At 48.5% G+C, this 14,484-nt stretch overlaps 1 protein-coding gene across 1 annotated transcript in view; it reads left to right on the top strand.

Moving 5' to 3' along the window:
* RASGRF1 (Ras protein specific guanine nucleotide releasing factor 1) overlaps window positions 1-14,484 on the top strand; it is a 59,826-nt gene that overhangs the window by 30,809 nt on the left and 14,533 nt on the right. The window contains exons 6-16 of the mRNA XM_083413239.1: window positions 1,543-1,622; window positions 1,874-2,067; window positions 3,215-3,324; window positions 4,643-4,761; window positions 5,814-5,974; window positions 8,162-8,225; window positions 10,300-10,436; window positions 11,628-11,710; window positions 12,752-13,000; window positions 13,444-13,817; window positions 14,089-14,214. Coding sequence (XP_083269365.1) covers window positions 1,543-1,622; window positions 1,874-2,067; window positions 3,215-3,324; window positions 4,643-4,761; window positions 5,814-5,974; window positions 8,162-8,225; window positions 10,300-10,436; window positions 11,628-11,710; window positions 12,752-13,000; window positions 13,444-13,817; window positions 14,089-14,214 — 1,697 coding nt within the window. The remainder of the gene's footprint in view (window positions 1-1,542; window positions 1,623-1,873; window positions 2,068-3,214; window positions 3,325-4,642; window positions 4,762-5,813; window positions 5,975-8,161; window positions 8,226-10,299; window positions 10,437-11,627; window positions 11,711-12,751; window positions 13,001-13,443; window positions 13,818-14,088; window positions 14,215-14,484) is intronic.

The raw sequence follows: 14,484 nt of genomic DNA, 5'->3' as shown, positions 1-14,484 counted from the left end.
TGCATTCCTAAGACTCTGTTGTTTTCCTGTGCTCTGTGGTGACCCCCAGCGGACTTAGGCTGCATAGACACCATGCTTTTAATCTGCACTTGGAGCACATTCTTTTCCTCAAAGAATTGTGGGCCCTGTAGTTTACCCCACACCGCTTTTTAATTTCCAGCGACCCTTAACAAACTATAGCTCCCAAAAATCTTTGAGATGGGAAAAATGTGCTTCAGATCATGGGACCTGTAGTTTAAGGGTGCTGAGAATTGCAGCTCTGTAAGGAGAAATGACAGTTCCCATGATTATTGGTGGGTGAGTGTGCTTTAAACATACAGTATAGTTTGGATGCAAGCCGAGTATCTGTGAGCCACCTTCCTCACTGGATAAGTGCTTGAACATCTGCCATGGATGGCATCACCAGAAATGCAACAGAGCAGTTTGTTCTTGCCACCTTCCCACAAGACAGGATAATTGCTTGGCTGGTATCCACACTTCCACATGTCCTGCAGATCGACAGCAGTCTGCCCATCCTAGTCCCTCTGTGGCTGAAGAATCCCTTCCTCTCTCCCAGGAGTGCAGGGATCATTAGTGGGAATGAATGGACAGCAGAAGTGATGCTTCAGTTTGAAGGAAGAGGGCAATGTTCACTTTGAGCTGCTGTTGAAATATTTTACTGGCTGCCAGATTCTTCTGCTGAAAGTCAGGGGCTGGTGAGAACCAGTATCAGATGAAAGGCGTTATTGGTTATCTCTTCCCACCTGCCCCCCCCTTTTTGTATGAAGACACCTGTGCCCAGACAAAGCACATGGAAAGATGTGCACAGGTGTTCTGAGCTGTGTGAAGCAAGACCAGGTGTTATGTACTGAAGTTCTAACCCTGGGCCAGCAGGGGGATACTGTAGATAGTTCAGGTCCACATATGCAAATAAGGGATCAAAAGTGACGTTCAGTGATTGGATAGTTACAGAAAGTTGTTACAGTTACGTTGTACTGGAGCTCTATATAAGCAGGCTGGCTGAACCCTTCAGTTCAGTTCTGTTCTGGCCTGTGAATGAACAAGAGCTGTTTGAAGAATCGCTGTGTCATCTGATATGTTCACCTACAACTTAACACCAGGCTTGTCCGAATGGAAGGAAGCCAGCAGCACCCAGTTGAGCAGGTTTGCTGAAGAAGATACAAATCTATGTTGCGACTTCTGGCCACCTCACCTCAAAAAGGATGTTGTAGAGTTGGAAAGGTTCAGAAAGGGGCAGCCTAACTGATCGGGTGGTTTCTATGAAGAAAGGTTGTGGCATTTGGAACTTTTTAGTTTAGAGAAAAGGGGAGTAAGAAGCAACATGACAGAAGTTTATAAAATTATGCCTGACGTGAAGAAAGTGGATAGAGAAAAGTTTTCCTCCCTCTCTCATAACACTAGAAGTCCTGTGTTTGCAGAGAATAAAAGGTTCATTCTTAAGAACTGAGGACTCACTCCCCATACTTTTTGAACCCTGGAAGCACCAGGAGGATGCCTCTCACAATGGCTCCCCTGTCTGATTCATTTTCTTTTCTCTTTCAGTGAGACGATCATGTTTTTACACCAGATCTTTTACCAGGGCCTGAAAGCACGCATCTCCAGCTGGCCAACCTTGGTGCTGGGTGAGTGTCACTCTTTGCTCTTTGTTCTCTTCCTGGTTTAACAGGAGGGCAAGCGTCAACCACAACAAAATGTTGCCGCACAGAGTTGCTCCTATTCAGCCACGACCTCTCCTCGGATGCTGCACTCCATGCCCTCACCCCCTGGTTTTCCGTACCCCTACAACAACCAGCCAATATCCTGGGTAGAGTCAACAGGGGCTGGCTACATCTCCTACACCCTCCTCTTCTCACTGTCGCCTCTTTGCTCACAGCTGACCTCTTTGACATCCTGTTGCCGATGCTCAACATCTACCAGGAGTTTGTCCGGAACCACCAGTACAGCCTGCAGATCCTGGCTCACTGCAAGCAGAACAGGGATTTCGACAAGCTGCTGAAGCACTATGAGGCCAAGCCGGACTGCGAGGAGCGGACGCTGGAAACTTTCCTGACATACCCCATGTTCCAGGTGTGGGAGGAAGCAGCAGGGGTCTGTCACAAGGGGGTGCCCAAGACAGCCTCTCTCTCCTTGCCCAAGTGCAAGGAGAAATTCCAGTGTAGATCCCTGGTGCCAGGGATGCCAACTTGAATAAAATATTGGGGGGCTCAGGTTAGCCCCACCCACATAATTGATCAAAAATATTTTATCGGGGGTGTGGATCTGAAGCATTGGCATGCAGTGAAATTTTTCATAGGGGAACAGTTAGGGCCAGAGGCACTAGGTTGTGAAGAGGATGGGAGGTTGAAGTCATGGATGTGACATTGTGGCGTCCTGACGTCACGCGCGTGAGCATCACGCTTGCCTCCCTAAATTGGTCAGAAGATTCCTGGGCTTTGCAAAGGAGGTGCCAGGGCTCTGACAGGATGCTGGAGACCTCCTGCCTCTTTCCAAAAGCTGGGTGGGCTTTGGGAAGATGGCAGGATGGATCTTAAACCCATCACAGCCTTGTACCTCCCTCCCTAAGCCAGGCAGAAGCTTCCTGGGCTTTGGGAAGAAGGCACCAGCGGAACATTTAGGGGACTAGTCACTAGCCTAGTCCCCTTAGTCCAATAACTGCACACCCCTCAGTCCCTAGGAGCTGACTCTAATGCCTGTTGCTGGGATGGAACTGAGCGGCAGGGCATCTTTTTAAAGCCTGGCTCTTTCTGAATCAGGTCTCTTAAGTACCCTATTAACATTTGAAGAGACTTTCAGGATATTTGTAACAGGCTGGTTTAGGGCAGATCAGGGCATTGCTCTTGGGGTGGCCATTTGGGGTGAAGAGCCTCCCTTTTTAAGCAATGGGGCCCAATACATTTGCCCACCCCAACACAAAAAAGAGGCCTGAGTAAACTAGAGCCACCTTCCCTCATCTGGTGCTCTCCGGACATTTTGGACCAATGCCAATGCCATTTTGGACCTCCTGCCAGTGGCCATGCTGGACTCTCCCCACTTATTCTCAACAGCCATGGGGATTCTAGGACAGCTCCAAAAATAAATAAATGCCGAAACCAAATAGCTTGGATGGAAGATGCCCAGAATTTCCCCCTGCTGCTTACAGGTCTTACCTGTGGACTTTTCTGCATTACACGGAATTGTTCTTCCCCCCTCTCTCACCTGTCTCTTCTTTGCCCAGATCCCCAGGTACATCTTGACGCTGCACGAGCTCCTGGCTCACACGCCCCACGAGCATGTGGAGAGGAACAGCCTGGACTACGCCAAGTCCAAGTTGGAGGAGCTCTCCAGGTGGGGAGATTTGGCAAGTCAGGCTGTCGGGTGGAGGGTGTGGTGTGTTGAATTTTGGGCTCAAATTTTGCCATGAGGTTCTGGTTCTGGAAGGCGAGAATGTAGCCAGGTGCTACGTGACTGCATGTGCACCCCCGAATACTCGCCGCCATCCACGGAGAGAGCTCCCCACAGCACGCTTAGCTCAGCGCCTTAATGAATGCTGAACTTCTCACATTTTTGTATAATTATCACATTGGGGAAAATAAGCCTCCATCTGTACTCCAGCAGAGACACCGTGTTCAGGATGTGTGAAGGGCAGGATGACAAGGCAGCATATGCTATTTTAGAAAATGCTGAGAAGGGAAAACACACATCCCCGAGGAGAAGTTTCAAGCTTGCTTGAGAAACTTCAAAGGCGTGTTGGTCTCGGAGAGACTCCCCGTCTTTGGTTAGACCCGGGACTCTTCCACTGGTCAAGGCTTGGCCGCATGGGCCAGAGATGGACCAGCTGGTGGGAAAGGGGCTCTGTTGGGTCAGGCAGAGGAAGAGGAGGAATCATAGAATCATAGAACCGTGGAGTTGGAAGGGATCCAAAGGTCTAGTCCAGCCCAGTACAATGGGGGGGGGGGAGAGGTGTGAGCATCCTGCCCTTTTCCCCCTCCAGCCCAAGTGATGGAGACTAGCTCTACCATTAGGCAGAGGGAGATAGCTGTCTCAGGCAGCAGGTGCTAGGAATGTGGGGAATAGCTAAGAGGCCTTAGAATCATAGAACCAGAGAGTCATAGACTTGGAAGGGACCCAAAGATCCATCTAGTCTAACCGCCTGCAATGCAGGAACCCTTGGTATCCCACATAGGCTGCCTGCCATCCTCTACTAAGCTGCCCTCAGGGGCACTGGAGGGTGCTGTCACCCATCTTGAAATAAGATTCAACTTATAGAATCCAGTCCAATGAACTTCTGTCCATGGAATGGGAGGGGGGCCATTTTGTCCTTCACCTCAGGCAGATGAATGGCTGAAGAATGGTCCGGCGAGTGACCTCCCCTCTTCCCGAATGGCCTTTCTGTTCTCCTTGGGGTGGAGAGAAGGCACAGAGAACAGCCGCCTCCCCTGAAAAACAGCTTTTCTGTCAACCCTTTGCCACCAATGGCTTAAACTGGTGGAATGCTTGCTACACTTGGAACTATGCTGAGTGGTAACTCTGTGCCAGGTGCTGTTCTCTCTCCCCCCCCCCCCATCTATGGGTCCATTTTCTGGACTAGGGGTGGGGAAATAAAATCAGCTGCAGCTGTCCCAATGCAGTTGGCGTTTTGCTGACCTTTTCCTTCTTCCCATAGGATAATGCATGACGAAGTGAGCGAGACAGAAAACATTCGGAAGAACTTGGCAATCGAAAGGATGATAATCGAGGGGTGTGAAATCTTGCTGGACACCAGCCAGACATTTGTCAGACAAGGTAGCTTCCCTGCAGAAGAGAGACAGAGTGGCCTTTTTCCAGCCTCTCAGCACAGCACCATTTCCAGGCCATTGCTACCCAGTCACCCCTTTGTTCGGGGCAGACCATGATGGTGCCCTCCAGATGCCGTTGAACTCCACCTCCCATCATTCCCCTGAGCACTGGCTGTGTTAGAAATCATTTGTAGAGTTAGAAGGGACCCCAAAGGCCATGCAGCAATGCAGGAATCATAGCTAAATAATCCATGACAGGTGGCCACCCAAACCCTGCTGAAAAGCCTCCACTGAAGGAGAGTCCACCAACTTCTCATGTGGTCCATTCCATTGCAAAACAGCTCTTGCCATCAAAAAAGATATTTAATGATAGCTATCATATCACCTTTCAAGTCTCCTCTTCTCCAGGCTAAACATACCCAGCTCTCTCAACCATTCCTCATAAGGCTTGGTTTCCAGACCCTTGGTCATCATACTCACCCTCCTCTGCACACATTCCAGCTTGTCAATACAGTGGTACCTCGGTTTATGAACTTAATCCGTTCCGGAAGTCCGTTCTTAAACCGAAACTGTTCTTAAACCAAGGCGCACTTTCCCTAATGAGGCCTCCCACTGCCGGTGCCCTTCCACCGTTTGGATTCCATTCTTCGACCAAGGTAAAGTTCTCAAACCGGGACACTATTTCTGGTTTTGTGGAGTTTGTAAACCAAATTGTTCTTAAACCTGGGTACCACCGTATCCTTCTTAAATTGTGATGCCCAGAATGGGACACAGGACTTCTGTGGATGCAGCCTAGAATTGCATTAGCTTTATTGGGGGGGCGGTGCTAATTAGGTGTTGTCTGGGACTGATGAGATTCCTACATTACCACAGGTTGGCTCCCCCTACTCTTGAGGATCCCTCCTCTTCCGTTCGAGAGTGAGAGGGGACGATCCAGTCTAGGGCCAAGCTAATGACTCTTGCCTGCTGCCCCAGCCTGTCTCCTGACTGTGGTGCCTGGGAAGGAAGAATGTCATGTGCCCAGCCCCTGTGACCTAGTGTTTTCCTCCCTTCTCCTAGGTTCCCTCATCCAAGTGCCGATGTCCGAGAAGGGGAAGATCACGCGGGGTCGCCTGGGCTCCCTTTCCCTGAGGAAGGAGGGTGAGAGGCAGTGCTTCCTCTTCTCCAAGCACTTGATCATTTGCACCAGAGGCTCAGGTGGGAAGCTGCACTTGACCAAGGTGAGTGGATGGGAGCAGGTGGCACCCGGCCTTGCAGCGGAGGGCAGTGGGTTCCCTCTGCCCTTGGAAGCCCTCTAAGAAGTTGCTGCAGGAGAGGGACTGTGAGCAACATCGTGGGAGGGGTGTCTCTAGGACCAAGGTGAAACTGTCAGGCTCCCTTGTTATTTTTGCTATTGAGTGCTGGGTGTTGTTTGCGTAATCTTGTTCTATTTATAGTATCGCCATGTTGCTTTTTATATGTTATTATATTTGCCATTGTGTTGTTTTGCTCTGTTATTATGACATATATTTTTTTTGCACTGTTTACTTTTGAAATGCCTTTCTGTTTTCCTTGTCGTAAGTCCCATCGAGCATGATTTTTGTGTTTGTGGAATAACAGCATACAAATAAAATGAGTGGCTGGCAGGTGCGAAAGGGATCCATTTCCCACTCTTTGAAGAAGCTCCAGTCTCCTGTCACTCCCCTGAAAACTCCTCTTGCAGGCCATGCATGTCCCGGGAAAGAGACTTCCACAATTCTTTCAGAACATCTCCAGCCATAGCTTTTTTACACTATTGGTTTCTACCTTGTGAAGGAAAGCTGAGTGTGGAGTTCCTTGGCTCTGTGGACCCAGGAATGGGGCCTGAGCTGGACCGTGACACCCTTTCGATCACCTTTCTGAATGAACAGTTTATATCCAAAAACCCCAGGCTGCATGTGCACACATACATTTGAATCCCATTATTTTCCCCCAAAGGATCCTGGGAAGTGTAGTTTACCCATTGCAGAGTGACAGTTCCCAGGACCTTGAACAAAGTACAGTTCCCAGGGTCGGGGGGGGGGGGGGAATAACGGGCTTTAACTGTATAATGTTGGCATAGCCCCAGTCAGAAACTGCATATCAACCCCCACCCCCACCCCAGTACAGCTTTAGAAACATTCAGTGGGTGGAGTAATGGAAACCCAAATCCATACATGGGGCATAAGAAACATTTCTGGTCCAGAGTGGAGAGCTGTGCCTAAGAAAAACTTGCAATAAACCAGGCAAGGACTCTGCAAACTGGAAAGGGTGAAATCTGGCTTGGCCAAGACACCTACTAAAGACCTTGTGCAAATTGTTCATGTCCCTGGCAGGTGAAATGAAAGGGTAGGTGCTGCCATACTAAAAGAGGTATAAGGGAGTCATTGGAGCACCCCACAATAGCCTAACCTTGGCTCCCATAGGTTCAGGTCAGGGGTCACAAACAAGAGACTTCAGCCAGGAGGTAGAAGCAAAACTGCGCCCAGTAGGCCTGGTCTTTATTGTTGCAAGAAGACTTCAAACTACCACACAGAAGAAGCAGAGAGAAGCCCCGAACAATGGTTACATCAGTACTTTAAAGTTTCCCAAAGTTTCCCATAATACATTTCCAGAAGCATCATCAAGACATCATAGATATGTCACAGAGATCCAGGCATGCCCCTGTCACTCAAATATAATCTTTCACATGTACTCCATCACAGTACAAAGGAAAGCATTTACAGTTCTCTGGTCCCTGAGTCAAGTCAAATACACCTCTTTGTCTTGTCCTGGCTTCAGCCCTGACTATCACTATTGTGATTGAGATGCTTATCTGTTTGACACTTTGGGGGCAGGATATCACAGTTATGAAGATGCCTTGGGAAGGCCCTGCAGATGTGACTGTACATCTCAGAGATTATGGTGGGCTAACTCACCCCTCCCCTTATACCTCACTTCCCTGGGTCCTAAATGCCATTGGAACTGAGAAGATTGATACGATGTGATTTCTTAGGAATTTCTAAAGTTTTCCCATTGAGCCAGTACTGTACATAGATACATTTATCAGTGATTTGTTAATGTGCAGCGGAGGCTCTTTGTCATTGCCTTGTACTGTAGTGCCAATTCTGCCGACTGAAGGGTGTCTATGGGGCAAGACTACCTTGTAGGTAAACTGGTCCCAAGTTGCTAAGGGCTTTATATACTAATAGTAACACCTTGAACTTGGTCTGGCATTTGACTTGACATCCTGACTGATGTAGCCAGAAAGTCATAACATCCAAGCCTAGAGAGGCAGGTCTCACTAGGCACCACCACCTCCTGCCCCCCCTCTGCCTCCCCAGGTGGGAGGAAAGACCTGGAAGAGAAACAGGGTGGTAAGAACTTTCCTCTCGAGCGGCCTCCTCCTCATGCTTCTTTCTTTATTCCAGAATGGCGTGATCTCCCTCATTGACTGCACCCTGGTGGAAGACACAGAGAGCACCGATGAGGACAGTAAGTACTACTCAGACCTTAGGCAGAGTCTACAAACCAGAGTGAGCCTCCTTCCTTGCCCCCTGCAAACTTTGGCCCCATCCACATGACACATTTAAAGCAGTACCGCACCACTTTAGACACTCATGGATTCCACTAAAGAATCCCGGCAACTGTAATTTGGTAAGGGTGCTGAAAGTTGTTGTAGTTTAGTTGTTTAGTCGTGTCCAACTCTTCGTGACCCCATGGACCAGAGCACGCCAGGCACTCCTGTCTTCCACTGCCTCTCGCAGTTTGGTCAAACTCATGTTAGTAGCTTTGACAACACTGTCCAACCATCTCGTCCCCTTCTCCTTGTGCCCTCAATCTTTCCCAACATTGGGGTCTTTTCCAGGGAGTCTTCTCTTCTCCAGAGAGTCTTCTCTTCAGTTATTAGGTAAAGGTAAAGGGACCCCTGACCATTAGGTCCAGTCGTGGCCGACTCTGGGGTTGCGGCGCTCATCTTGCTTTATTGGCCGAGGGAGCCGGCTTACAGCTTCCAGGTCATGTGGCCAGCATGACTAAGCCGCTTCTGGTGAACCAGAGCAGCACACGGAAACGCCGTTTACCTTCCCGCCGGAGTGGTACCTATTTATCTACTTGCACTATTTGACGTGCTTTCGAACTGCTAGGTTGGCAGGAGCAGGGACCAAGCAACGGGGATTCGAACCACCAACCTTCTGATTGGCAAGTCCTAGGCTCTGTGGTTTAACCCACAGCACCACCCACGTCCCTTATTAGGAGTTATTAGAAGACCCCTATTTCCTGCATAGAGCTATGGTTCCAAGACTTCACCGGGGGGGGGGTATTGGTTGTTAAAGGACTGGGAATTGTAGTTCTGTGAGGGGAATGGGGTGAGTGTGTCTCATTTCTTAGTACCTTTATCCAACTATGGTGCAGATGTGGTCTGAAAATCTTGAATTTTCTATGTGCAATTATGTGCACTGCTGTTCCCATCTGCTCCATCTGCACTATACATTCGAAACTGTATTGTGCCAATTGAAACAGCCTCGGCTTCCCCCAAAGAATCCCACAAAGGGTTGTTTGTTAAGATGCCAGGAGTTGTTAGGAGACCCCTATAAACCTCCCAGAGCTGCAATTCCCAGAGTTTGCTGGTTGGAAGAAGGATGGTTGTCAAATGACTCCTGGTTATCTAGCAGCTCAATATTGCTGACACAGACTGGCAGTGGCTCTCCAGGTTTTCAGACAGAGGATATTTCCCAGCTGTTGCACCTGGAAATATCACCAAGGAATGAACCCAGGAATTTACACACACACACACACACACACACACACACACACACACAGACACACGTATAACAAACAAGACTAATAAAGTATTCCATCATTTCAAGGGGAGAGGGAGAAGTAAAGAAATGAAAGATAGGAAAAATAACACCTATATGAGGGCTAGGCATGCTGTGTGTCTGAGCTTTGTCTAAATGTTATGCAGAAGTCTTTAGAGTTAAAAGGTATGTATTCATGCAAGGTGAACAATAAGTGCTCTCTTTTATACAATATGCATTGCATCTGGACCCTAAGCATATAAATTGGTCGGTGAAACTTCTGTGAACATGAAGAAAAATTATTAAAAGCCATTTAAATGAAATAAAAGAATTTTTAAAAAGAAGAACCTGGGGCTTTTTGCATGCAAAGTAGATGCTCTGCTTTCCCCACCCCACAGTTTAATTGAAGCTGGCCTATGAAGTGGTTAAAAATTGTATCTGTGAAGTTATATTTTGAAGAATGACTAAATTCCAGTGTGGGGGGAAATCACAGATGGTCCCTGAGCAAAGACTGAGCCTGAAGTTGCCAGAGAAGACTGAGCTATGCAAATGCTGCAGAGATGGCGGCTCCTCTCCCACAAACGGCTGAGGAGGGTTTGATCCTGATGCTGCTCACAAACACAGCAGTCACTGTGCCACCCTCTTGGCGTTGCACCAAGGCGGGGCCCAGTGCAGTTATGGTTTGCACCCCCAAAGTTACGCTCACCCACCGTCAATCTGTAATTCACCCTCACAAATTGTCTCACTGTTCCGTTCTCTCGATTCCAAAGCAAAAGGATCCGGGCAAGATATAGACCATCTTGACTTCAAGATTGTGGTGGAGCCAAAAGACAGCCCATCCTACACAGTTATCCTTGTGGCCTCATCCAGGCAGGAAAAGGCAGCCTGGACCAGTGACATCAGCCAGGTAAGGCGGAGTCAAGCCCAGGGGAGGAGGAGCTACCCAAATCAAGGTGCCAGAGGATTGGGGGGTGAGGCACACCCCCACCCCACAGGCCACTCTATAAAGGAAGGAAAATATCCAAAAGAAGTTGTGGGGTGTAGCCCAGGAGAAGGCTTTCTCTGAGGCCGACCCTAAGCAACGGAATCCCTTCCACAGGTCCATCTGTCATCTTTATTCTTATTTATTTACTGCATTTATGTCCCACCTTTCACCTCAAGGTGTGGGGCACATGGTTCTCCTCCTTATTTAACCCCCACAACAACTTTGTGATTTGAACTTGGGTCTCCCAAGTCCTGGCCCAACATCCTAACCACACTGGCTTCTGTTATACGGATTTCTTTAGGGATTCGCCTCTTTGCCCTGGCCTTTTGACACCTGACCTGAGATATGTGTTTTGGGGACCCAAATTCCTGTGGCTGTGATTTTTTAAAACTCTTTAATGTTGAATTTTAGATGTTGTAATCCACCCTAGGACCTGCTAGTGAAAGGCTGTTAATAAATTTAGTAATACTATCATCATCATCAAATGAATCATTCAGTGTGACTATAATCTTCAGGCCATCTGGAATAAAGGTTATTCTAAGAATATTTTGGGATTGGGGGGTGGAGTTTTGAATTGAGCCAGCATGGTGTACTGCTTAGACAGGCTTCCTCAACCTTGGCCCTCCAGATGTTTGGAGACTACAATTTCCATCATCCTTGACCACTGGTCCTGCTAGCTAGGGATGATGGGAGTTGTAGGCCAAAACATCTGGAGGGCTGAGGCTGAGGAAGCCTGGGCTAGAGTGTCAGACTAGGACCTGAGAGACCAGGGTTCAAATCCCTACGCGGCCATGAAAATCACTGTCAGTCAGTCACTGCCTCTCAGCCTAACCTACTTCACAGGGCTGTTGTGGGGATTAAATGAGGAGGAAGAGAACCATGTGTACCACCTTGAGTTTCTCAGAGAAAAATGCAAGAAATAAACTAATAATATTTTTTTTAAGGTGTGAGAATGGGTGGGCTTTCCAGAGTCTACGCAGACATCTAGACACCTCAGAAAAATTCACCAATGCAGAATTCTGTTGCAGAATTGCAGTCCCTTTGCTGTTTTCCACAGTTTTGAATGCAGCTTTCATTCTCCATCCACCTCACTCTTGTGTGTGTGTGTTTCAGTGCGTGGATAACATCCGCTGCAATGGCCTCATGATGAATGCCTTTGAGGAGAACTCAAAAGTCACCGTCCCCCAGATGATCAAGTAAGTGCCTGAGACGAACGGAGGCACAGGAAGGTAGTTTTCATGGAGTGCTTTTGACGTTGTTGGCTTGCAGTTCTGTTCTCCACCCTATTAGGAGTTGGGGTCCCAGCGATGCAGTCCTGGAAGACTTGCCTCTGTTATGAGAGCATCCCAGGGCCCTTGCACAACCTTCCCTGACCCCAGTAAGCAAGGCAGAAAGCCTAAAAAGCTCTTTCTGAAGCTGGTTTACCCTGCTCTCCATATATTTATTTATTTTTCAGCTGTGTACCCAAGGTTTCGATCACATAAGTACAGACATCCCCAAACTCGGCTCTCCAGTTGTTTTTGAGACTACAATCCCCATCATCCCTGACCACTGGTCCTGTTAGCTAGGGATGATGGGAATTGTAGTCCCAAAACATTTGGAGGACCAAGTTTGGGGATGCCTGCATAAGTAAATTAGGTGTAAGTGGCTGGTCAACTTTATTTAAAAAAAAAAAATTGATCAGACTTTTCCTTTTAGATACACAATATGTTTTCAAGAAAAGCAATCTGCCAAACCCTAGGATTCCAGCAATCCAAATTATTAAGATTAAAGGTCTTCTAGAATTTGGCAACACAACCCTGGGCTGCTGTTAAGAGATGAGAAATAAGTTATTTGTTTTTTAAACCCCGTACCATTTCCATAGACAAGTTCAAAAGCACCAGGTGGAAAGATGGAGTAGCAGTTTATTTAGTTATCGAAGAGATCTCAGCAAACACCTTATTGCAAAATTCAGCCACCTTTGAGCAGTCCCACCACATCTGTTCATAGGTACTAACTATGGGGCGGGTTGAGGTGTATTCTTGCTTCCTTCGTTTAAAGCGGCTGTGAGCAAGATCCTTGTTATGGAACAGCGGCAAACAAATAAAATGATGAATGGACAACTGAACCAGCTTACCCAGTTTGTCAGAGGATGCCTGCATGGGCCCCATGAATATTCTGGTTCCCCTATGTTCTGTGGCCAGAAGGAAATGATGGTTTGCCATGCTGCCGTTTATCTGCATCTTTTCACTTTCCAGGTCTGACACCAGCTTGTACTGTGACGATGTTGACATCCGATTCAGCAAAACAATGAACTCCTGCAAAGTCCTCCAGATCCGCTATGCCAGTGTGGAGCGGCTCCTGGAGAGGCTGACAGACTTGAGGTTCCTCAGCATCGACTTCCTCAACACCTTCCTGCACTCTTACCGGGTCTTCACCACGGCTATGATTGTCTTGGACAAGCTGATCACTATCTACAAAAAGCCCATCAGTGCAATTCCTGCAAGGTGAGTCTTGCAGGGGTGTCATCTCCTCTTCTCACCTGTTGGAGGAGGATACTTTCTCCTGAGAAATGCAATATGGGCTTGAGGAGGTGAGGCGAAAACGCCATGCATGGAGGAGAAGGCTATTGATGACTATTAGCCAGGATGGCTATGCTCTGCCTCCACAGTAGGAGGCAGCAACACTTCTGAAGACCAGTTGCTGGAAACCACTGGAGAGGAGAAGGCTCTTGTGCTTGAATCCTGCTTGCGGGTTTCCCACGGACATCTGTTGTTCCACTGTGAGAACAGGATGCTAGGCTAGATGGGCAACTAGGTAGATATCCCAGCAATTTGAAGTTCCAGCCTCTGTACTGCTTGGGGATGGGACAGACAAAAGAAAGGAAAAGGGAAAGTGATATCAGGTGCAGAGAGTCAATGAGGTCTCGTCTGGTTTTGTTGCCCACCAGGTCTCTGGAGCTCCTATTCGCCAGCAGCCAGAACACCAAGCTCCTTTATGGGGAGCCTCCCAAGTCTCCGCGAGCCAACCGGAAGTTCTCCTCCCCACCACCCCTCTCCATCACCAAGTCCTCTTCCCCAAGCCGGAGGAGGAAGCTGTCCTTGAACATCCCCATCATCACAGGTGGGAAGGCCCTGGACCTGGCTGCCTTGAGCTGCTCCTCCAATGGCTACGCCAGCATGTACTCCTCCATGTCGCCCTTCAGCAAGACCACTCTGGACATCAACAAGCTCTACGTCTCTGCCAGCAACTACTCCAACAAGATCTCCGATGAGGGGGAGGCGGGCACAGAGAAGCCGGAGGAGACCCTTCTGAACAAGCAAAGTAAGTGATTTCTGGAGGAAGGAGATGTTCCTGTGTAGATCAGGGTCAGGAAGGGGGTAATAAAATTGTAGAACTGTAGGATCATCTAGTCCAACCCCCTGCAATGCAGGTATCACAGCTAAAGAATCCCTGGCAGGTGGCCATCCAACCTTCCAGTCTTAGAGAGTCCACCACCTTCCAATGCAGTCCGTCCCGCTGTTGAACAGCTCTTGCCATCAGAAAGTTCTTTTGTGTGAAATCCTTAAGTGATGCCTCCGCTTGCTCCAACCAGGCCCAGAGACGTCTGTCCGAGAAGAGTCTGACATGGATCCCAACCAGAGTGATGAGGCAGAAACGGAGACCTCGCCAACCAAATCGCCCACGACCCCAAAACTGGTCAAAGGCAAAAACTCCTCAGGTAATGCTATCAGCCAACGAGAGCCCTCTCCTCCATGAATTTGTCCGGTCTTCATCCAAAGCCATCCAAGTGGGTGGCCTTCAGTGTCTCCTGCGGAAGCGAGTTCCACAGTTTACCTATGTGCTGTATGAAGAAGGACTTCCTGTTGTATAATACGGTGATGAACATCAGCTCTCAGCCATGCCTTTCTGAATACCATTGCACAGACCACTAGAGAGAGGCTGTTGACTCTTGTCGACGGGTGTTTGCCAGTGCAGTTCCTGGGGAAGG

The sequence above is a fragment of the Podarcis tiliguerta genome (genome assembly GCF_965153285.1).
Source record: "Podarcis tiliguerta genome assembly, chromosome: 14".
NCBI classification, from domain to species: Eukaryota; Metazoa; Chordata; class Lepidosauria; order Squamata; family Lacertidae; genus Podarcis; species Podarcis tiliguerta.
The sequence above is the reverse complement of the archived record's forward strand: the minus strand, read 5'-3'. Positions and strand labels throughout refer to the sequence as shown.